General features: G+C 36.9%; 1 protein-coding gene across 2 annotated transcripts in view; it reads left to right on the plus strand.

Annotated features, from left to right (window-relative positions):
• Positions 1-24,071, plus strand: part of LOC145688370 (uncharacterized) — a 64,894-nt gene that overhangs the window by 9,374 nt on the left and 31,449 nt on the right. For both annotated transcript variants that reach the window (XM_081762527.1, XM_081762528.1), the window contains exons 2-4: positions 6,401-6,645; positions 18,474-18,766; positions 23,761-23,878. In XM_081762527.1, the coding sequence (XP_081618653.1) occupies positions 6,401-6,645; positions 18,474-18,766; positions 23,761-23,878 (656 nt within the window). The remainder of the gene's footprint in view (positions 1-6,400; positions 6,646-18,473; positions 18,767-23,760; positions 23,879-24,071) is intronic.

The following is a 24,071-nucleotide window of genomic DNA, read 5'->3' on the forward strand; positions in this document are numbered from 1 at the left end:
CTATATTGTTTCTTGTATTCCAACCTTAAATGGTTGGTTCATGTTTCTTTCTAATCTGGTCTTTCATTTCATCCCAAGAGTCTTTCAGTTTACCTAGTGTAGGATGATAATAGCCCTTTCTGAATCAACGAATACTACATACATTTCTATCTCTCTGTCTCTGAAATGTATTCACCTGCTTTATCAAATTGAAGCTAATTGCATCTTTATGCTGTCTTCTTCCAAATCAAAAGTGTTCAACTTTCTTACTTCTTCCTTCAAATAATATGTTATATTCCAAGTTGAATTTTTGCTGTATGCGATGTGAGTTAAAGCTCAAATGAAAAAGCATTTTAGATAACTTACTATACATTAGAACACCCCATTCGAGTCATAAAATGTGTTTACAGCGCATGCTGATCTTACTTTAAAGGCCCCAGGACAGCGACCACTAAGAAAGACAGACGGATGGCATGCTGTGAGTAGTGTGAAGGTTCTGGAACAAGAAGACAAATGTACTTATTTGTGGATCACATTGTGGTCTACAGTCTCTATGACGCCAGCGAACGTCTATTGTACAATTAATTGTAGTTTCTACCTTAGATACAGAAATGGTTTTGTGCACGTATGCAAACCTGCAACTGAGGGCGGATACCCAGCTACTCTCATTCGTCATATGGAACTCATACTTGATTTTCTAATATTTTGTAAGAATAGAGGGAAACAAGCTTACCTCGGGTTATCATTTAGGGAAGTATGACTAGTCCGCGTCACCCGAATTGGAGTGTGGCATCAGCCAATAAAGTCGAAATGCGCTATGAATGATTAGGATCCTCCCTGAAGATTTAGTAACAGCGCACTGCGAGTTTATTGGCTGATGCCACACGTCAATTCGGCTGACGCGGACTATAATACCTTGTACAGACTGATGTTAATCCTGTCCTCTAACCTTACCTGGACACTTTGTGGGATTTTTTTTTCCAGTAGCATATCGCGCGTCCCCATACTGCTCGGTGAACCCAGTGTACTCTGTTCGGTATACGCCTTCTACTCTAGCCTGTTAGGTCTCCGGACCTAAGCCTCATCAACCACATGTGAGGTATTGTGGGACAAACCTGACCACCAGCCAGCCCCGACAACGGTGCTCTCCCAGAGAGACAACAATAAGCATTTGACCACCTACGTATCCGAACAGTTGTGTGTCTGCGTGGAGTAGTTACACGTTACATTAAGTAGACCTACTGTATGTTTTATAGCATGTTCAAGATGTGGCATGGATGATATGTTGGGACTAGTATTACTTACCATGGCATTCTTCTAGTGTATTAACTTTGGACCAGACTCGTGAATTCCTATTGTGTGTTCTTAAATACGTATGTGCCAATGTAAAATGAAATGAAATGAAAATTTTAAGTTTTACGTCCCACGGTTATGCCGGCTGGGCTAGAGGAGATGGTGATGATGAGCAATGAATGAAATGATGGAATGAAGAAAGTGGGAGAACCCCGAGGAAACCCACGAGCACGGTGTTTGTCCACCACAAAGTTCACTTGGCGGGAGCAGGGTTTGAACCCGGGACCCCATGCACCAGAGATGAACGCTCTACAACTGAGCCACCGCGGCCCCCGTATGTGCCAGTGTAGTTTTATAGTCCTTGTATACTTTGATTTTTTACTGAATGAAATATTTCTCTATAAGAAATGTATGACAACTTTCAAATAATTTGATTAAAAGTTCCGAATATGTATTTTTCTTCTTTTTCGCTACATTGTTAATAAACGTAATAGGTATATTATCTACTTGTGCATTCTTCATTTCGATATGTGTTCTTGAACTTGTTCCTCAATATTGCAATTTCTTGCCATTGTCATTTACTTTCTTTACTTTTTTAAAGCTAAAAATATACAGATTTTTTCTTACGCGGCACATCTGAAAGTATCCTTTCGGTCTGCCTCAAGCTGCATTTCGATCGATAAAGATCTTTTTCTCTCCTTAGTTTCCATATTGGTGTAATAGCTTCTCTTTGCTACCTTTTTATTTCCATTGAATTTACTTCCATTTACTTCCACTTACGTGCTATTTGGTCGGCCATAGCCGTTTATAGGCTGTAGCATCAGATGTTTAGCACTAGATAAATTAGATAACTAGCAAAAACATAGAACCTGCAGGAGGGACCATTTTCTGCCCTTCTGTTGGTCGAAGCTCTAGTAAGAAATTCAAGTGTGACACATCTATATAGTTACTTCATAGCATTGGCACAGAAATAGTAGCTTTCAGACGTCTTATATATATATATATATATATATATATATATATATATATATATATATATATATATATTTTATTCTAGGTAAAAGAAAAGTAATATTCGGTCTAAAACCTCTAAAAATAAATAAATAAAAGTGAACTGGATTGCGGCAGCATTTGGCTAGGCTACAATATGTGTTACGAAATTAACACATGTGTAAAAATAAGCTGTCTTTGTCATAGAAATAAATCTATTTCGTGAGATGTATAATGCCAATTCTCCGTTTTCTGATGGCATTACGGATTTAGCGCTTAATAGAAAGCTCCAGGTGGATACATTCAAAATTAACTGCTATCTTAGCCAGACTATAAAATGACATAGTTGGTACTTAAATTACGATGAAAATCTGAACGTGTTTCGCAAATGGCTACTTAGATCTTATCCATGCGTGTATGCTTGTACGATATAGCAAATATTAGCCCCCCACCACGATTTTTTTTTTTTTTTTTTTTTGCTACACCACTACTTATTGTAATAACATTCAACGATTTAGTACGATACCATGCCACACTAATCTCAAATGCATGTTACTTGTATATTATTTATTTCAAAAGAATTAATATTTTTGGGATCGCATCCTACTAACATACATAATATAATTAGTTCGGATCCAAAATCCGGATTTTATACGAAATCCTGATATTTTTTACCATCTCTAATGTATGAGATGTTTATATAAAAGTTCTTGTTCAAAGAATAAAGAAAACGAAATAAAAATAAAATTGAAAAATACTCAAGGTTGGTGTTACTGTATAAGACAATGTTATCAATGCATGTATATACAGTATTCATAATTTCACAGAAGAAATATCATATACATTAGTAAAATAGGTCAATAAAATCATCTGATCCATTTTTTGCTTAATATTTCCCTTACAAGTTTTACACATACTAGACATGGTAGAGAAAAATTAATTTCTTTATTGTTCTTACACATATTAATGTAACAGGGCTCATAGCAAGTTACTTTTTTCGAGTTGGTCACTAAAAATTACTTTTTTCAAATTTGTCACTAAAAGTTACTTTTTATGAGGTAAAGTGACTTTTTCCTGTGATTTATGTTTTGCATTAGCAGTTTTCTAAGAAAAATATTACAAAATGAAATGGAAAAAGGCAGAAACTTGTTACTCGTTACTCTTCTGAAAGCTTCAGTACTTGCTGCCACATGTGAAACAGTCAGCTTTATTCTCACTTGAGTTTTTATTCTTTCTAAAGCACAATGGATGGTTGGTGGATGCTTAAGCTCTCAAGGTGAGGTTGAGAACCCTTCTGTGTCTATCCTTTCTTCTATCATAGTAGTCTTTTAGTTTTCTCTCGTAATAGTTAACGCTCCACTCAACGTTGTGTGTGTGTGTTTGTGTGGTTCGTCATGTTCGTCTTGTGCTATGCTTTAAGGGTAGGTGAAGAATTTGAATATTTCATGGCTTTGAGAACTCTCAATGCTAAGTTAAATACGTATAATGTCTGAGATGAAGAAATTCGGAAATAGGCCAGAACTGGTTCCACTTACTCAGAAGCTTCTTACATCTGCTAAGTCTGCTTACCATAACTATACAAAGCATATTTAGAAAACCTAAGAAAGGAGGAAGCTTAAAAAGAAGAAGTAAAGAAGAAAAGATGAAACAAAACAATAAAGAGAGAGGTGATGGAGAAATTGACGAAGGAAAAAAGAGGCATGATAAGATTTTGGTTGACCCGGATTCGATTCCCGGCGGGAGCTCATGTGGTTCGGATTCCACGTTAGTCAGTAGGTCCACGTCTCATATAGCCTCGCTGCTGAACGGGACGTTAAACCCAAAATCAACTCAACTCAAGATTTTGGTCACTTTTCAACCATTTACAAGAGACCAGACCACTATGAGCCCTGATATAGCTTCGACAGATTTGAATCAGGAGATTTCGTATGCATATTAATTCTCGATTTTGCATTATAAAATGGCATTCTAGTTCTTAAACAGGTTAATAGTAGTCTAGAAGTTAAGATGGAAGTATGCTCGTTAGTGAATACAAACTAGATAAAAATGACATACGCAGACATTGTAGATTCGTTCACTTCCATTCTCATCTTTCTTGCTATTGCGTGCAAACAATATGACTTGAGACAAAATAAATTGAGTGACCTCGAAGTTTATGAACTTACCAAGATTCTTAAGATACTCTTATTCTTGGAGCAGCAACTGAGAGAAGAAAAGTAGAGCAGAGGAGGGGACTGAACTAGATAACGTTTGCAGTGTACGAATAGTCTTAGATATACAAGTTGTATCTACAAAACCATCGACTCCTAGGGGCGCAGTAGCTCAGTAGAAGAGCGCTCGCTTGTAGTACAGTGGGTTCTTTATTCGATCTCAAGTAGTATGAGTTTGTGGTAGACATGATCTTATGGTTCTCCCGCTACCTACCACACCCTCATTCCACCCAGTTCCTTCAGAATCGTCGACTTTCCTTAATTATTCATCTGCTTTGGCGTAAATGACATAAACGTGGGACGTTAAATTAAAGATTTTATTTCATCGAATCCCATAGCAATGGTCTTGATTGGCTATCACCACTTAGCGGACTAGGTTCTTCGCCTGTTCATATAGTTTACTAGAATGACAGCAGCAAATTTTGACGTCACAGAGCATCAAGTTGTAAATGAATGATCTATAGGTTAATGGAAACTGACTTCCATCGAAAAACCATACCAGAAACGGCTACACCAAGGTTGAATATGCTTACTCACCTGCAAGTAAAATATAATGTATGTGGTATGGAATATTCGTCAATTTCATGATGGGATGAAGCCTTGTAGCCAATTTAATCTGGAAGACTCAGTTAAAGTGAGAATAATACATTGTCTTAGCAATTGTTTCTTGTTGGCTTGTGTCATTTTGATGTTTCTTTATCTTCTGATACTAGGAGCTGCAAATTACTTCAGTATAAACTCAGATCATTTTCTCGCACATCGATCTTTTGAAATATGTGCTTGCAATGATGGAGAGCATCGCTTAGACATAACAGGTAGAAACGAAGCATATCTTAACATAATGAAGATTTAAGAAATATTTATTGTAAAGGTGCAAACAATATATGGTTCGAAAAAGTTAGAAGATTGAGAGAGACAAAGAGAGAGAGAGAAGCTTAGAACATTAAAAAAGTAAAATAAGTAAACGAAAAGCAACCAAAGATGAACTGGGATGAGGTAAAATCTAATGTCAGTTGTTCATGATAGACTGCTACAGTAATCGATGATAATTTAAATAAAAGATTTAAATACTCAGTAGGATGATACTGTGGAAGCAGGCATCGCGTGTAAATCAGGTTTGTGTACATGGGACGAATTGGGTCAAACACATAAATTGTTACTCCGAGGGTGAGCACACCCGAAGAAAATCTTTCGAAAAACACAAAGTTAACCGTTTTGTTACGGAGAAAAACAGAAAATACAGAAATAACGAATGGAGTGCATGAAAATTACTTGATATATATAATATAATATACTAATTGAAACCACTAAAATCAGAGACACGTATGAACGACCAAAACTACTGCAAGAGACAATGTTTTCTGTTGGTGAATATTTAAATTAAATTGTTATTAAAACTAGTAAATACTTCCTTGCCGATATGTTGAGATGTTCATGGTTTGTGTTTTATAATAGTTGCTTCTATATTACTTTTCTTACTTGATTGTTGGTTATAGTAGTTAGAAACAAATAAATATTCAGTCAAATTCAAATTCGATGGTGTTCAGTGTCAGTTACAATTTTATTTCTTCTGTATCACAAAACTAGTTTCTGATGTTCCTTATTCGTGAATTGTAACTTTCTATGATTTAACTTTAGAGAAAATATTTGTCAGCTTCGGAAGTGATCCCCTCTTTAAAATTACTTCTGTCAATAACGTTTAAATAAATATATGCCTATTTCGTTATTAATAAAAATCATATGGAAGTTATTAATATACAACATGTTATGACTTCACAATTAGGCCTAATTCAGAAAATAAGAACAACAGGAATTCCTTCAATAAGAAAGTACTACATGATTGCCATTGCTCATGGAATAATATATCTTCCTTATGTATCAGAACAACGAATTTGGACAAACTGATAAAGTATTTTGTTTATTTGCAGGATATCCGGATGACGAACCTCGACTTTATTTTCGTCGGTTGTCACAGACAACCCAAACTGACGTTTTGTTGGGAAATCTGGACACTGCTGGATCAGGAAGAATTATTCTCCGCCCGCTATCCGTGCAAGAGAGAATAAGAGAGCTGAACCTTAGGGCTCGACAGTTCACAGATACAATGCTGGCTATAAAAGCTAATGGTCCTTCACCAAGACACAGTCCTCTCCCAGGACCAAGGAGCTTACAGGTAAATGTGGGGTTTTGTATTCTCTGCATTGTAGAGGTTAGGAGTAAGGAAAAATAAATTTATTTGCACTTTTCTATTACAGTTATCTATTTTTCCAGTGTAGTATATACTTTTTCACTTAAAACTCAATATACGTCAACACTCTGCGCTTATTGCCCATGCGAGTAACGTATGTTATCCATTTTAAATAGGACATCTTGTGGGAAGACGATATTTAACGATTTAGGTAGATCAAAAAAGATGTAAATGAACAAGACAGGATCTTCGGGAGATGCTTAACAGCTCTGACTGGATTGACTTGACAAGGATAGAATATAATGGGTGGCCTCAAAGTTCCGTTACCCCTGAAATAAGTATCATAAACCACTAAATGTACGTAAATAACTACACGGAAAGAATTGAATGACATGAGCAACAAGTTTTCGAGAAGTTTTATTGAGATAGGAAACATTAAGTATCCAAAGAATCAGTCTGACGACCGTGATTCTCATGACAAAGGCCGCCAGGTTCTGTGCGACATTTTGCGGAGCATTGAAGGTGTAACTTGCGTGAAAGCTTGTTTCACAGCTTCTGTCAGTTCGGCAGTGGTATGCTTTTGCATAGTAGACCCAGTTCCGCAGATCGCTTACGCGTGAACTTATACGGCGATCTCTCCACAAACGCCGTGACGAAACGACATGGTTTTGCTCGTGTGGACGGTCTGCCACTTCTTTCCTTATCCTTCATACTTCCTGTGGCGAATAGTTTCTGTTCCCATCGTAAGAGTGTTTGTTTGGGGAGAGGATTTGGTTAAAACCGTGTCCGAAAGTCTGTAAGCACTTCTACCGGTGCCTTACCTGTGTGGTTTCTCTCACGCACCCAACAACTTGCAATAACACGTTCTTCAATACTGTAACCGGAAGTATCAGCCATTGTTCACACAATCTGAAACAATGGAAAACCTTACATTAACATTTATCAAGGGGTAACGTTAAAACTTACATTAGAATTTATCAAGGGGTAACGGAACGTTGTGGCACGCTGTAATGGGGCGATTTGTTTCTGTGGAAATTAATCTTCGGGTTTCGTAAGTTTTAGAGTTAGTTATATACAAAATTTAAAAGGTACTTACACATTATACGCACTTATGATATTAAATGAATCGAAAGTTAGAGAAACCTAACTTTAAAAAAATCGATTCTGTTTGTATCTTCTAGAATTGATCTGCTGATTTTTCTCTAAACCGGTTTATAATATGATATATGACGAGAGTGAGATAGTATGATAGTAAACTTTTGAACAAAAATGTCATACTCCGTTTCCATGAAAATTCGATTACACATACAAGCAGTAGCAAGGTCAGGAATTAAATTGTGGGATGTATAAATTAAGTGACGTATCACCTTTCCTAAGTTGACGTATGTAATGATCTGATATTATTAAATTTTTAAAAGTAAATATCCCTCTTTCAGATAATGAATTGCAGAAATGGCTACACATACATTCACTTTTCGATTTTAAACTCAGGAATTTTCTTATGTAAATGAAAGTAATCTTACATTTCTTTGTGAGGGATTAGTCCTCTCCAAAAAGGTCTGGCGACGCTGTTCAGACCAGGTATAGTTTATTAAACACCAAAGAATACTAAAAAAATTAAAAAAGCACCCAATTGTGTGCTACTGTATGCTTTTCTTAATAGTTGTCAGAAGAACGAGTTTTCCGGTTAGTGCTGGAATAATAAAAGAATAAATTAATAATTATGGTTTAATGAAGGCGCCAGCCATCGAGGTTATTTGTTCTCGTCATGATAAGGACAATAGATGACACATACTGTACATTACAAATACACAGTAAAGCTTCTTAGAAAGTGTATTTCACATCAAAGTACTAGAAAATAAAACATTAAAACAAAAAAATCTATGAAAAAAATTAAAACAGAAGTCGTAAAAAGACTAAAAGAAAAAATGTAAAATATATAACAAGATAATGATTAAAAAATAGAAATATTTATTACACATAATACGAAAAATCTAACGAGAAAACATCAGAGTGCGTTAGCTATTCCAATTTCACGAATAAAAGTGACAATGTGATCACTGGAAACCACATTACCCCTCAAAACATGACTTAAGATTTTCAGGCATTCTTAAGAGTTAACTGAAACGTCAACTCTCATTAAGAACATTTCGTGAAGCAATATTTGCTTCAATGATGTTCGTGAGACATAAGAAGTAAAAAGAAACGCACGTGAAGCTACAAAATGAGAATTTCAATTGTTGTGTCAACTCAAAGAGCGCATGTTGGCCCACGTTAAACTGTATATTCAAGTTTCATGTTACTTCCGTATTGAAAGTGATTTTGAACCCAAACAAACAAAAGGACTAACCAGCCTAGAAAATGTGATAAACTAGTAACTCTCTTAACGCAACAATAACATAAACTGTCGGTATAACTGTGACTATTAAAACCCAACAGTGATGAGAAAATGTGTATAGACTCTGTATTTTGCAAGTTCGTGACATTTTCAAGTTGAGTGCAATTTCAGAGTTAAAAAAAAAAAAATTGGAGCCTTTTTCCACTATTTTCTCTCACTTCGCTTTATTAATGCGTAAATGACAGCATACCAAACAGGACTTGGCTAGTTATTGCCGTGGGAATGTGGCAAGTGCCAGGGGAAGCTTGTCCATCTGCAATACTTTGTATTTTGAATGCGAAGAAAAATGGAGATGCTTAAAATTTGAAAGGTACAGCCTTGTATCACTTATTGCGAGTGACTGGCTTAAGTAATACAGCCAGTCAGCTTAAGTAATTGCTTAATAGTTGCTAGTGCTTCATTTCATACATGTGTAAATTTCATTTCTTATTTATAGAGCGTTTGGCAAAAGCAAATTGTCTATTATTCTATTTTATTTATTTATTTATTTATTTATTTGATAAATTACTTGGTTATAGTTTCTTCGAGAAGTTATGCCTTTGCTATCTTCAGTTCTCTCATCACACTACAACAGTTATTTCCTGTAAATTTTACTGCCGAATACAAGCGTGCAGTTTCCTATACTTAACGCAACGTAATTAGCAACGATATAGTTCATGGGGTGTGCGTATGCAAAATTAATGGGATGGTGTCTCTTAGTGACGAAGGAAAAGTACCATTCTCACAGTTGCCAGTTATTGAGGGGAAATTCTGGAAATGTTGGTCATGATAACTGTTCACGGAAGTACATATCCGGACCATTTTTTTTCAGATGAGATATATGTTCTCGTAAGTCTTATCGTTTTAGATGTTCGTGTTTAGTACGCACAGTGTGCGTACTTAGTCATTCACACTTAGTCACACCTTTACTAACGTTCGGAATGATACCTTTATTTTAGTGTTTGATATTTATTTCCTTTAGGCTGAGACAAATGGAAGATAAATACGTAACAATGATAATGGTAGAATTGATAGAATAAAGATAGTTGAAGAAATGTAAAGGTTCAGGAAAAATCATCAGACACAATTTAACACAGATTTACACAGCCCTAGGATCGAACTGGCTCCCTTTGAACAGTAGGTGAACACCTCACTGAACCACTCTGCGTCTCTATTAACTCTTGATTAGAGTACAATTTTACGAACCACTTATTTACTGCATTATTCATGGTTAAACAAAAGAATCAGTTACCTTTAACAAGCAGCCCATAACTTTCGTACCTTCAAATTCTTGCGTACGATCTTGTGTAACATTGTCTTCGGTATTCCCAGTTTCAATGACCTACGTTTAAGTGACTTCATTGGACTCCTGGCTACGCTGTCCTACAACGTGTGAATCACATTGTCACTCGTTCCTGATCTTCCACTGCGTGGTAAATCTGACACACTTCCCGTTTCTTTGAACTTCTCGTACCACCTCTTGATACTTGTTTATGCTGAGGTTGTTTTCCCATACGCTGTTTCGAACTTTCTCCGCACTGAAATGCAAGATTTTAATTCCGCAAACCACAAAACACATTGTGCTTTTTCTTTAATAGACGCCATCTTAAGTCACGTGATTACCAGCGCAAACATCATCGAGCATTGTGGGCACAACAAAACTTTAAACTTCCCTTCTTCCAACCCCAAAAATTTATACACTTAAACGTAACGGTTTCCAAGTTATAGCGTTTTTCTTTCCTGCAGGACTTTATCTTCAAATATAATGTATTGCATAAATCTTATCCTCCCCTTACGAAGAACGATATTTCAGCTTGTAACACATATTTCAGGAAAGAAATTAGATGTGTATGTGTGTAACAGTAATGCGTAGTAAAGTGTAACCAGTTGAGAATGCTTCAAGAGCATTGCGAGAACGAACTTAAAAAGAATGGAGAGATGGAGCGGGAAGGAAAACTGTCATTGTTCCTAGATGTAAAAGTAAATCTTTTTATCCACACCTACTTTCGCTTCTCGCAAAAATTCGCAAAATATCATCTCTCTGTGACCTACGGTTCCCGAGATATGGCTCTTTAAATGTCCCGAAATTCGAACTTTTTGGCCGATATCTGGGAAACGGTGGCCAGTAGCCAGTTGTCCATTTGTCACCGCTTACTATTTGGTACCAAAATGTTCACCATCCTCTTAAGTATTGATCAACACCAATATGATCTCTCTATGACTTACGAAGCCGCGGTGGCTCAGTGGTAGAGCGTTCACCTCTGGTGCATGGGGTCCTGGGTTCAAACCCTGCTCCCGCCAAGTGAACCTTGTGATGGACAAACACCGTGTGCATGGGTTTCCTCGGGGTTCTCCCGTTTCCTCCCACTTTCTTCGTTCCACAATTTAATTCATTGCTCATCATCACCGTCTCCTTTAGCTTAGGCGGCATAACCGTGGGGCGTAAAACTCAAAAATTTCATTTCATTTCTATGACTTACGGTTCCCGAGATATGGCTCCTTAAATCTCCCGAAATCTGAACTATTTTTTGGCCAATATGTCGGGAACGGTAAGTCATAGAGAGATGATATTGGTGTTGATCAATACCTAAGAGTATGGTAAACATGTTGGTACCAAATAGTAACCGGTGACCACTGGCCAAACAAACAAGTGGCCACCGGTTACTATTTGGTAGCAAAATGTTCACCATCCTCTTAGGTATTGATCAATGCCAATATAATCACTCTATAACTTATGGTTCCAGAGATATGGCTCCTTGAATCTCCGGAAATTGGCCATTTTTGGGCCAATATCTCGGGAACGGTAAGTGACGCGAAAAATTCCATCACTTTCTCAGATAGTTTTGATGCTCTATCGAATGGAGGACTCAAAACTGAAAAAAAGAAAAAAAATCGCAAATAACAGACAGACACACAGACAGAGAATTCAGGAACGAACTTTTTAAGTTCCTTGAATGTATAACAATGTGGTAACATCGCTTCCAATACGTACATTTGTAAAATCACGAAAAAGACGCGGTTTGCTGTGATCCCTGCCTCACATCAATCGAAAGATTCACAATAATAATAATAATAATCAGTACAGAGAACTGAGCTAAAACACCGTACTTTCAAATAGTTTTTCTACTTTTGGCAACGTTACACCCTTCATTCTTTTGTTCATTTCTTGTCCTTTGAGCCACGCAAAACTATAGAAGAAGAAGTTCATTTCATCACTAAAATTACTGTACTGATATCATTCTCTTTTCTACCATAGTTTGTGCACACACTACCAATCTCTTAGTGTAACCAAGGAACAGTTCAATTTTGGTGTTGCGAAAGGCGAGAAGTGACTGGAAGAACTTTATGTTGTTGTTTTGCTTTGACAAACTACTGTAGTTTTATAGTATATCCTATTGTATTATACAATGCTACGAATAATGGATTGTTGAAAACTCTCGTTGTAGAGACATTTCGAAGCCATCTCTGTTTATTAATATTTTGTTTTATGCAAGTTTACATTTGTAGCTCAATTGGTATAAAATTGTTTCAATCAGTTTGCAAGCTATTATCTGGGAACTGAAGGTTTGGAATGAAATTTCTCCCGGCGGTAATGAAGATTAACATCCTGCTGTTTGACTGGTATGACAGCAGAAAAAGTCAGAAGGCCTCCGTCAATTTGCTAATAGCGGAGAACCAGAATCTATCGAGTGCAAGACAAGAGTTCTATCATGGCCTAAACATTTTTGATATACTTAATTTACCATAAGCCACCATGCCGGTATTTACCAAATGTTTTACAAGTTGTTACTTTTAAATATTAATGTCATTCAAAATATACAATCCATCTGTAGCCACGGATCGCCACTTCGTTTCGAATACCAGTTGTTATTTATTTATCCATTGCATATTCTTATTTTGTCTCTGTAGCTTTCTATAACTGAAGAGGTAGCATGCTTTGCATTTGGGAAATCCAGCTTCAATCCCCGAATTAGGTTGTACTAGCATATATTTTCAGGCTCTTTTTCTTTGTTACAAAAGTGATCGTATATATATATATATATATATATATATGGGGGGGGCGTATTTAGAGGGGCCCAATCACCTCTTCGAAACAAACAAACAAACAAAAAAAAACTTTAGGCGAAATGTATGTACTAAATACATAGAAGTTCCTCAGGATCGTAATACGGAAATTTCGGATGCGTTAAAATATCGAATAATACTTTTGATAAAGTGAATACCTTCAAATATCTAGGATCAATATTAACAGACGAAAACGATATTTACGAGGAAATTAAATGTCGACTAAAAGTAGAGAATTTGTGTTATTATTCACTTCAAAATCGCTTGTCGTCGCGGATTCTGTCAAGGAATTTGAAGCTTAAAATATATAAAACGATAATCATGCCTGTTGTTCTGTATGGTTGCGAAACATGTTCGCTTACTATGAGGGAAGAGCATAGACTGAAAGTATTTGAGAACAAGACGAATATTCGGATCCAAGAGGAACGGGAATGGCGGAAACTTCATAACAAGGAACTACATAATTTATGCGGTTTACCAAACATTGTTAGGGTCATCAAGTCTAGGAGGCTCAGGTGGATAGGTCATGTAACCAGGATGGAAGAAAGTAGGAACGCTTTCAAAGTCTTAACTAGAAGTCCAATCGGAAAACAACCATTAGGAAGACCTAGGCGCAGATGGAGGTCAATATTAAGGTGGATCTTACAGAAACAGAAATACAAAGTAGAAACTGGATCCAGTTGGCTAAGGATAGAAGTCAATGGAGAGCTTTTCTGATCGCGGCATTGAAACTTCGGGTTCCATAGGCCATAGAGTTAGTTAATTTTAGGCGAAATGTACCTTATATGTATTTCGTGCCACTAGCTAGTTCCGATTTTTTAAAAAATATACCTCCGTCAAATATCAGTAACTTTCGTAAAAAGAAAAATGTCATGTTGATAAACGTTGCTGTACGTTTTTTCCTTAATGCTTAAGAAACATTGTTTGGGATTGAAATAGGTTAACGATAGGAGATTAATTCAAAATTAAACCCCAATACTTTCACTTAAATGGCATAGTTAACATTTAATACTAATTCCTACTGTATTTTCTTCAGTTCGCAACTTGTATTATACGAGGAGAAAGATTTGATTTAAATCAAAATAAAAAAATCGATTTAAATCGAAAAAATCAACAAAAATTATTTTTTTTTTTTAAAAAAAATCATGATTTTTTTCACCCTGGTGTGTGTGTGGTTGTTCGTTTGAGTTTGTTTGTTTGTTTTTTGTTGGATTAGAAATTTCTGTAGGTTGTGGTGGCCGATTTCCTTTCAATTTCCTTTGATTGGGATGTTCTCGATGATGGACGTCCTCCCGCATATACTGTAGCAGGATTAGAACGAATATTTTAGGTAGCCTATGTAATTCTTGACACATTTAAATTTTCATCCATGATTTGCTATCCTTTTCAACTCTTACTACACAGCTGTTGTAGTATGTTCTTATGTTGTCTTAGTTTTTAATTTTACTGTGTAGAAATTTGAGATGTTGAGAAAATTCTTCTGCCCCAAAAGATTATTTTTCATGATTTTCAATTTCGGGAACGGTTTCTCCCTGTTGCGTGGCAGTACAATACAAATGTAGCCATCTCTCACGTCCCCCTTTTTTTCTAATGTCTGTAACGTGGAAGACACATTCCTTGAGATTCCTCTTCCCACACGCTGTCTCACACGTGCTGATATCTTCCGTCACGCGTAGCTAACACTGTTTTCTTTCCTTCTTCTTTGTAACTGATGTGAATGAAAAATAAATCTAACTTACAATTTTCGTTATTATTATTATTATTATTATTATGTATTTTCTCCACTCATCATCTGACTAGGCGATATATGCAGGTCATCCAAGTATACTGCTTTTTCTTCCCGTTTTTCCCTTTACTCTTGAACTAGCAGGAAGTTTCTTACAGTTCTGCGTATGTCCACTATGACGCTCTTCTTCATGACTTTTTCTTCAATTTAACTGTTTCAATTTTTGTTGTTATGTAATATAACCGCGTTAATTCTTCGTTTGTTTTACTTTACCATTTCATGCATTTTCTCGATTTCTCTGCTTTGCTCGTTTCTGCGTGCAAAACTTTATGTAGGTGTAGTTTGTACCGGTATCCAGACAGGTGTCCGCTGATTCAACATCCTGTCACTGATAATGCCCATGCTGTCACGTCCAGCATCGGCTCCAGACGTGCCCTAGCACTCCCCAGGCAGGAGTTTTTTTTTTCTCTCGAGACTTCTTTCCCTTTTCTTTATCTCCATTTTCGTGGGGTTTGGTTTATGACTGTCATCGGTGGTCATCGCCTAACCTTTGGTGCTCCTTTGCCGTCCAAAGCACCAATAGACAATACTTATTGGATGACGGCACTTACATGCAATGTCACAGTGAGGCATGGGCATTAGGGTGGAGTGAAATAGTGGTCAAAAAAAATTTTTTGGAATTAATTTTTCTAATAGGGCGGAAAAGTTGCCTTACCATTAGAGTACTGTATCACAAAAATATCAGTCTCGTTAATTAATTCCTTTGGGTGCCACATGGGACTTGAAATTTGGCTGAAATCCAATATTTTTATCCGTATTGGTAAAAGGGACAAAATTATTTTTTTCTGTATTATTTTTTCTAATAGAGAGAAAAAGTTGCCTTACCATTAGAGTATTGTGTCACAGAAATATTTGTCTCCTGAGTCATTTCCTTTGGGTGCTATACGGGCTTGAAATCTGGCTGAAATATGTATTTTTAACAGTATTGTGAAATGAGGCATTTTTTTTTTTTTTTCTGTTCGGAAAAATCGTTATATAACAATATTGTATCACAGAAACCTCACTCCTCTAAGTCAGTTCCTTTTAGTGTTATAGATATAGAGGTCTCGAAAAGCTAGTTGTAACGTACTTATATTTTTTACATTATACTTGAATGGAAAAATGAAACTAAGTATCTTACATATATGCTATATTCGAATACACCTTTATAATTATTACAAATATTACACAAGTTTCATAACATCAACTTTTTTGTTTCTTATTTTAGTTTGAAAATCAGTTGGAAAATCTTTATAAACATATGTGAACAAACAAAAAAAGAACACTACCTTGTACGTAAAATTGGACTAGATTTATGTGTAGTCTGTATTACCTTACGTATATACTCGACTATAGACATCATTGATAAATACTGTATATTAATAATATTAGAGAAGTTAGTGAGGCGATTTTTCATTCTTGTCTGTTTGAATATAAGCTAAGAAAGCTTTATAATATGATATGTGAAAAAAAGATGACAAAAATACACCACTCAGTACAAACATAAGATTTAGGTTTTTGTGTGTAGTGTATGTTGCAATAGACATCTTCACACAATTTTTAGATTAATTGCAAATATAAGAAAAGTCATGTAATGACATGAACATTTCTGATCTCAGTTTGAAAATGACCTAGGAAATATAAAGATACAAATAATATGTGAAAATATGACAAAATACATTACTTTCTATTCTTGAAAATGAGCTAGGAAAATTTCATATCAAAATAATATGTGGAGATACATGTCAACATACATTACACTGTAGAAAACTCTGACTATGTGTTGAAGACAGGCGTACCTCGTGCATTTACACCACAAACACAAGACGATGCTTCTGTCACCAATTTTACACATTGTTCTACAGCTTGGCTAAGGCATAGAAACGTCGTAATTTCTGATTCCAGGCATTTGCGAGGTTTTTGCCTTAAGGACTCGTCTTAAGTCCAGTTCTCTGATATGTTTCTTCTCATCTGTCATCATAGAGAGGAGAATGTTTTCAGGATGTGCAAAGTATCCATTTCTTTGAAGTACAGGAATAATGACAGCCTTGTACTTTTCAGAAAGGAAGCGCGATAACTGAATTATTTTGAAGAAATGTCTCGATCCATCTGTGCAAAAACGTTTCTGTTTTATGCTGAACCAAACTGGCGCATACACTTCTACAACATACTGAGAGAGCAATTTTAATTCTTCTGAAGGGTTTGGTGTAGCTACATACAATCGAATAATTCTGTTTTCTGTAGGAACCCACCTGACGTTCGAAATGTTTCCTGGATAGCGCTTTGCCAAAGAATCAGGAAAATGTCCATTTGAAACAGCCCTGCGAATCTCATATAAATATTTCTGATCCGCACTGAGATCATTATAATTCTCGAAAGCTGAAAGATGGCTCTCAATTACATCTTATTCCACAACTGGTTGGTTTTCACAATTTAATAATGATCTTCCAATCTGTTCAGAAAATGCATGAGGATCTGTTATCTTACCATCAATTGATTCTAGCAAATGTCTTAAAGGGAGCTCATTTACGTGCAGCAGACAAACCAACCATTGCAAAAGTCTCTGAACAGACTCTTCTAAACGTCGTATTATTCCACCCTTTCTGCCAGTATTTGTAGCACGAAAATTTGAAATATTTTCACTCTACGTATTGTAAAATGCTTTGGCAGAATTAAAACACATACTCTCCATTTCAGTTCTTTTTAGTTCAAGTTTCTAAGACAATTATTTGGCAGGATATCAACCATTCCTCTAGTCTCCTTGCTCGCCAACCTAAAAGTTAGAAAATTTTGCGGAAGGAAAGGGTTAACCATGCTGGTGGCACCCAAAGATAACAGATTTCAACGAAAATAAATATTGATTTTTAAAATACTTACTAAGGAGCAATAATCCCGCACTATTAGAATACCGATGTGCAAACTTCAATTTTTCACTCCACCCTAATGGGCATTGTGCTGTTTGATTGGGCATCATCACCGCTTGATGGGCTGGCACACCCTGGTCCTCTCTGCTGCTCTAGTTGTGGGTTGCTTATTTGGTATTCGCAGCTGACCTTCACTAGAAGTCATTCCACTGTCACCACCCGTGGACACTCTCGGTTCTTGAGCTGAGTTTCCCTTGCAGCGGATTCTGTCGGAGTGCGGTTAGTATTGGTATTTCCCATCTCCGTTCTGTCGTTAGTCATCTCATAACGTACAGGATGCATCTTTCCATGTCATGTAGTGTATTGAAAGAACGACAGTTATCATGACTTTTTACAGTTGCTTTAATATAGATACAGTATAGTATTACGGTACATAGGTTGCCGACTATTCTCAGATAATGAACTGCAGTTTCGAATCCTGCCATATTCATTTACTGCATTTTCCTTCTTCGAATGCTGATCTATGAAATATCGGTATGATTCTCAGAAATTTTCAGTTCATTTCAAGATCCTTTTTCCTTTATAATGTTCTGATGCGCTTATACGAGTGTTATTGAAATCTTTGTGTAACTGAAGAACAACACTGCAAAATGTGTGTACGTATAAGAATAATAGTTACTAATTATCTAAATGTAAGTATTACGATGGATCTCTAATTTCAGTGCTCTTTTTAATTTTAAAGTGTTCACCATGGAGTTCTCCGCGTATATTAAGTCCTGTCGACATTCGTCACTTTTTGGCTAGTCGATCAACAGAAAACTTAGTAGGCCTCACAGGACATGGGGATCTGATAGGATCACCCCTTCGTAGAAGATGGTCTCGACGATCCTTGAGACGCTCAGGGCAAATTAAAACAAGAAGTCCAGAAGGGCTTCGAGAGTACGAAGAGGAGGCTCGACGAGAAGCTGAGAAATTGTTACGCGATGGAGAAGAGGAGTTGAGGCTAAGACTTGAAACCCTTAGTCATCACGATAGGTTGGTATCTTGTGCACTAAAAGTTTACGAGTTCTTTATTCAAATTTAGTCAGTTGTTGAAAAAAGGACACTCACCTTAATGGGAAGCTCTATATTCGTTTCAGTAGATATAATTATGTAAGGTCAAAGTATGATTATGTAAAGTCTTTATTGTATAGGAGGTCTCTTAAAATAATAATAATAATAATAATAATAATAAAAAAAAAGTATTCAGGGAATATGTAACGTGACGAAAGAATATCTTAAAATCCTATTTGAAACTTTACCTTTATATAGGATCATCATATTTTCATTGTTTATTGAGTTAAATAGAAATCAATTAAGACAGTTGTAATACAATTCATAAAGAACCAGTTGAGAATGCTCCATGAGCATTGCCGGAACGAACTTAAAAAGAATGGAGAGATGGAGCGGGAAGGAAAACTGTCATTGTTCCTAGATGTAAAAGTAAATCTTTTTATCCCCGCTTTCTCTCTCGCAAAAATTAGTAAAATATTATCTCTCTATGACTTACAGTTCTCGAGATATGGCTGCCTAAATATTTAGAAATTTGATTTTTTTTTTGGTCAGTAGACAGTTAATCAGTGGGCAGTGGTTACTATTTGGAATTAAAATGTTCACCATCCTCTTAGGTATTGATCAACACCAATATGATCTTTCTACAGCTTATGGTTCCCAAGCTATGGCTCCTTAAATATCTAGAAATTGGCCATTTTTTGGTCAGTATCACGAAAACGGTAAGTCATAGAGAGATGATATTCGTGTAAATCAATACCTAAGAGGATGATAAAAATTTTGGTACCAATATTAGTTGGTGGCCACTGGCCAACTTGCCATTGGATAAGCCAATGGCCAGTTGGACAGTGGTCACCGGTTACTATTTGGTACCAAATTTTTAGCATTCTCTTAAGTATTGATCAACGTCAATATCATCTCTCTACAGCTTATGGTTCCCGAGCTATGGCTCCTTAAATATCTAGAAGTTGGCCATTTTTGGCCAATATCACGGAAACGGTAAGTCATAGACAGACGATATTGGTGTTAATCAATCCCTAATAGAATGTTACACATTTTCGTATCAATATTAATTGATGGCCACTATACAACTGGCCACTGGCCAAACCAGTGGTCAGTTGGACAGTGGCTACCAGTTACTATTTGGTACCAAAATCTTTCCCATCCTCTTAGGTATTGATCAGCATCAATATCATCTCTCTACAACTTATGGATCCACAGCTATGGCTCCTTAAATAGATAGAAATTGGCCATTTTTGGCCAATATCACGGGAACGGTAAGTCATAGAGAGATTATATTGGTGTTAGTCAATACCTAAGAGGATGGTACGCATTTTGTTACCGATATTAATTGGTGGCCACTATACAACTGGCCAGTGGCCATCGGTTACTATTTGGTACCAAAATGTTCACCATCCTCTTAAGTAATGAACAACACCAATATGATCTCTCTATGACTTACGTTTCCCGAGATATGGCTCCTTAAATCTCTGGAAGTCGGCCATTTTTGGCCAATATCTCGGGAACGGTAAGAGTGACGCGAAAAATTTAATCACTTTCTCTGATAGTTTTTGAAGGTCTATCAAATGCACGGTTCAAAATTGAAAAAATCGCAAATAACAGACAGACGGACAGACAGACAGACACACACACAGACAGACAGACATAGAGAATTCAGTAACGAACTTTTTAAGTTCGTTGAATATTTAAACATATATATATATATATATATATATATATACAGATGGTGATCAGAAAAATGGAAACACCTGTAGTTGGCAACACGTCAGATGTATGGGTTGGCAGTGGTGTCGTGGCGCCCGCAGCGCCGGACCACTGGTGGTGGTGTGTTAGGTCGGTCTCCATACTACGTCAGGCGCAGTGGAACAGCAGTGTCCAGTGGCTGCAGCAGACGAAGGTAGTGTAAAATGGGAGACCTCTCAGATTTTCAAAGAGGGCAAATTGTTGATGCGCGGTTATGTGGAGTGAGTGTGACGGCAGTGGCTACTGTGTTAGGTGTGTCGCGTGGGACAGTGTCGAAGGTGATGACGGCCTACACAACACACGGGAAAACCACATCGGGGAAGCGGAACAGTGGGCGGAAGAAAATCATGAGTGACAGGGCACGCCGGGTATTAAAGCGCATTGTCACGCAGAACCGTCGTGCCACTGCGGAGCAAGTGACGGAGGAACTCAATCAGCACCTCCCCCACCCTGTTTTGACAATCACAGTCCGCCGCGAATTACGTGACATGAACTTACGGGGTCGTGTTGCAAGGGCCAAACCGCTCATCAGGGACAATAACGCTTTCGCACGCCGCAAATGATGGCGCGACCATGCAACTTGGACCGTTGAGGACAGCAAACGTGTGATATGGTCGGATGAGTCATCCTTCACCCTATTCCCAACCACGGGCCGTGTTTATGTGTGGAGAACGCCCAAAGAAGCTTATGATCTGCAGTGTCTCCGCCCAACTGTGAAACAGGGCGGCGGCTCGGTGATGCTGTGGGCCGTCATGTCATGGTTTTCATTGGGTCCTGTGGTCACACTTAGCGGACGAATCACTGCCAACGATTATGTCGCAATTTTAGGAGACCACTTGCATCCTATGGTCCGGATGTTGTTCCCGGACAATGACGCTATCTTCCAGGATGATAATGCACCCATTCACACAGCTGGCGTTGTTGCAGCGTGGTTTGAGGAACATTGGGATGAAGTTCAACACTTCCCCTGGCCCGCCCAATCCCCAAATCTCAACATAATTGAACATTTGTGGTCCGTCTTGGAAACACGACTCCGGCGACGATTTCCACCTCCATCCTCTCTCACAGAACTGGCCGATGCCCTGCACGAGGAATGGTGTAAAATTTCACTTGCTACATTCACGACCTCTATGCCTCCATCCCAGTCGCATCAAGGCTGTTCTGAAGGCGAAAGGTGGCCCGACATCATACTAATCTGGTAAGTTGCAATTTCGTTCAGGTGTTTCCATTTTTCTGATCACCATCTGTATGTGGTGGACCGTTTATATTGATACGCCCTTGTGACATTAAAACTAATAAATAAAAATCCCTGTCATTTGGTGCCATCCAATGATCGATGGGGGACGTTTTTGACATACGCTCCAGTACAACCAGATTAACAGTGTTGCCAAGCCAACGTAAAGTTGTATTTTTTTAAAATGGCACTAGGTTAGCGTATTACATATTTCAAAAAATGAAAGGTTACAATTCCACATTTATTATGCAGTATTGCAAACTATGGACGTTACAGTATCATAAACGTCAAAAAACATCCCAATTTTGTAAGGTTCTACAACAGTAATTACGTAAGTGATGCAAACGGGATAACGGACATCCAACGTACAGTACTTTAGTGTCGAATACTACGATCATCACATGGCTTATATCGAACGAGTACAAACAAAGTTACAAGGAATTGAAAATTTAACTTTTTTCCAGAGGACTTTATTTTTCGAAAGATGTTTAAATAAGTATCACATCCAATTACGTAGATGGTTCTCAATAGACATAAAGATCATAATGCCATTTACAGTAATTTGATATCTCACTATTGCGAAAATATTTGTTAAAAAAAAGTGGTAAAATTTGATATATTGCATAATATGGCGTATTTGTAGGAACTTAAAAAATATGATTTACTTTGCTTCAATAGCATTACAACAGTACTTTTTGGTAGGTGTAATTACAAGTTCTCATAGAATTACACCATTTTAAGCAGTGTTGCAAACTTTACCAATATTTATCGTAGCTTCAGAATGCTTTGAGATATCAACTCGCTGTAAACGGTATTGTGATCTTCACATCTATTGAAAGCCATCTATGCAGTTGGATGAGGTACTTGTCTAAGCAATTTTTCTAAACAAATGCTCTTGAAACAAATCAAATTTTTTAATCCCTTGTATCTTTGTTCCTATTTATTCAAAATCCGCCATATCATGACCATAATATTAGACACTAAACTGCCTTAGATGTGCATTGCTCCGTCCGTCTCACTTGCATTGTTACTGTTATAGGGGCCATCAAAATTTGTGTTTGTGATACTGTAGCGTTCTTAGTTTGCAACACTAAATAACAAATGTTATATTGAAAGTTTTCGTTTAACATGTAGATTTGAAATTTAGTAACGTGACATAATGTCATTTGAAAAAAAAATATAACTTTATGTTCAGTTTGCAACACTATTAACCTATTGGTATCACAGAATATGCCAAGTAATGTCCCCCTGCATTTACTTGCATAATAAGAAAATGTCAGCGATTTTTGTCTGTTAGTTTAATAGTCAAAAGGGCGTATCAAGATAAATGATCCACTGTATATACAGGGTGTCTCAAAAGTCCCCTGACATGGGGTAACTCTGTTATTATCAGAGTTACAACAAATGTAAGGGGGGAAACCGTCTTCAAATATGATTGTTTCAATCTAAACTGAAGGAATTCTTAAATCGGACTAGCCGTTTGGGCTGTACAGTTTTTATGATCCCAATGTTAAATGAAAATGCAACGTTGCCATTTACCTGGACCCACAACATAAATGAATAAAGTTATTGTTTGACATGGGAGCTGGCCATTGACACGTTAGCGTAAAAGACAGTAACTTCATTCACTTATGTTGTGGGTCCAGGTAAATGGCAACGTTGCATTTTCATTTAACATTGCGTGCATAAAGAGTGTACAGCCAAAACGACTCGTCGGATTTAAAGAATTCCTTCAGTTTAGATTGAAAAAATCATATTTGAAGACGGTTTCCCCTCTTACATTTTGTTGTAACTCTGATAATAACCAAGTTGCCCTTTGTCAGGGGACTTTTGAGACACCCAATATATATATATATACCTTGGTATATATTACGATATATTTTCTTTGGTATTCTGTGTTTCACAAAGTAGTTTGTTTAATTACTTTTAAAAATTCAAATAAATTGTTCTTTTAATCTTTGTTTTTATTCTTCTATTACAGGGTAATATCAGCCCATGAGGCTAAGAGCTTAGTAGCGTTGCTACACAGTAGTGATGAACTTCTGTTGGAAAGGACACTTATAACAATTGGGAATTGTGGCACATTTTCTGCCAACCAGGTAATGCCTTAAAATGTTATTCGGATAAAGATTAATAAAATTGAGTCGTGATAGCCGGGTATATTTAGAGGATTAAGGGATCCAGTGTCTATTTTTTTCCCTCAAAAGTTAGACTTCCTTTAGTAGAAGCATGAATACCGCTACTCAGAGTTGTTTTCACTTTGCGTATTCAAAATGACACAAAAAACTATGA

Source organism: Thermobia domestica, chromosome 6, assembly GCF_964235325.1.
Source record: "Thermobia domestica chromosome 6, izTheDome1.hap1.1, whole genome shotgun sequence".
Lineage (NCBI taxonomy): Eukaryota > Metazoa > Arthropoda > Insecta > Zygentoma > Lepismatidae > Thermobia > Thermobia domestica.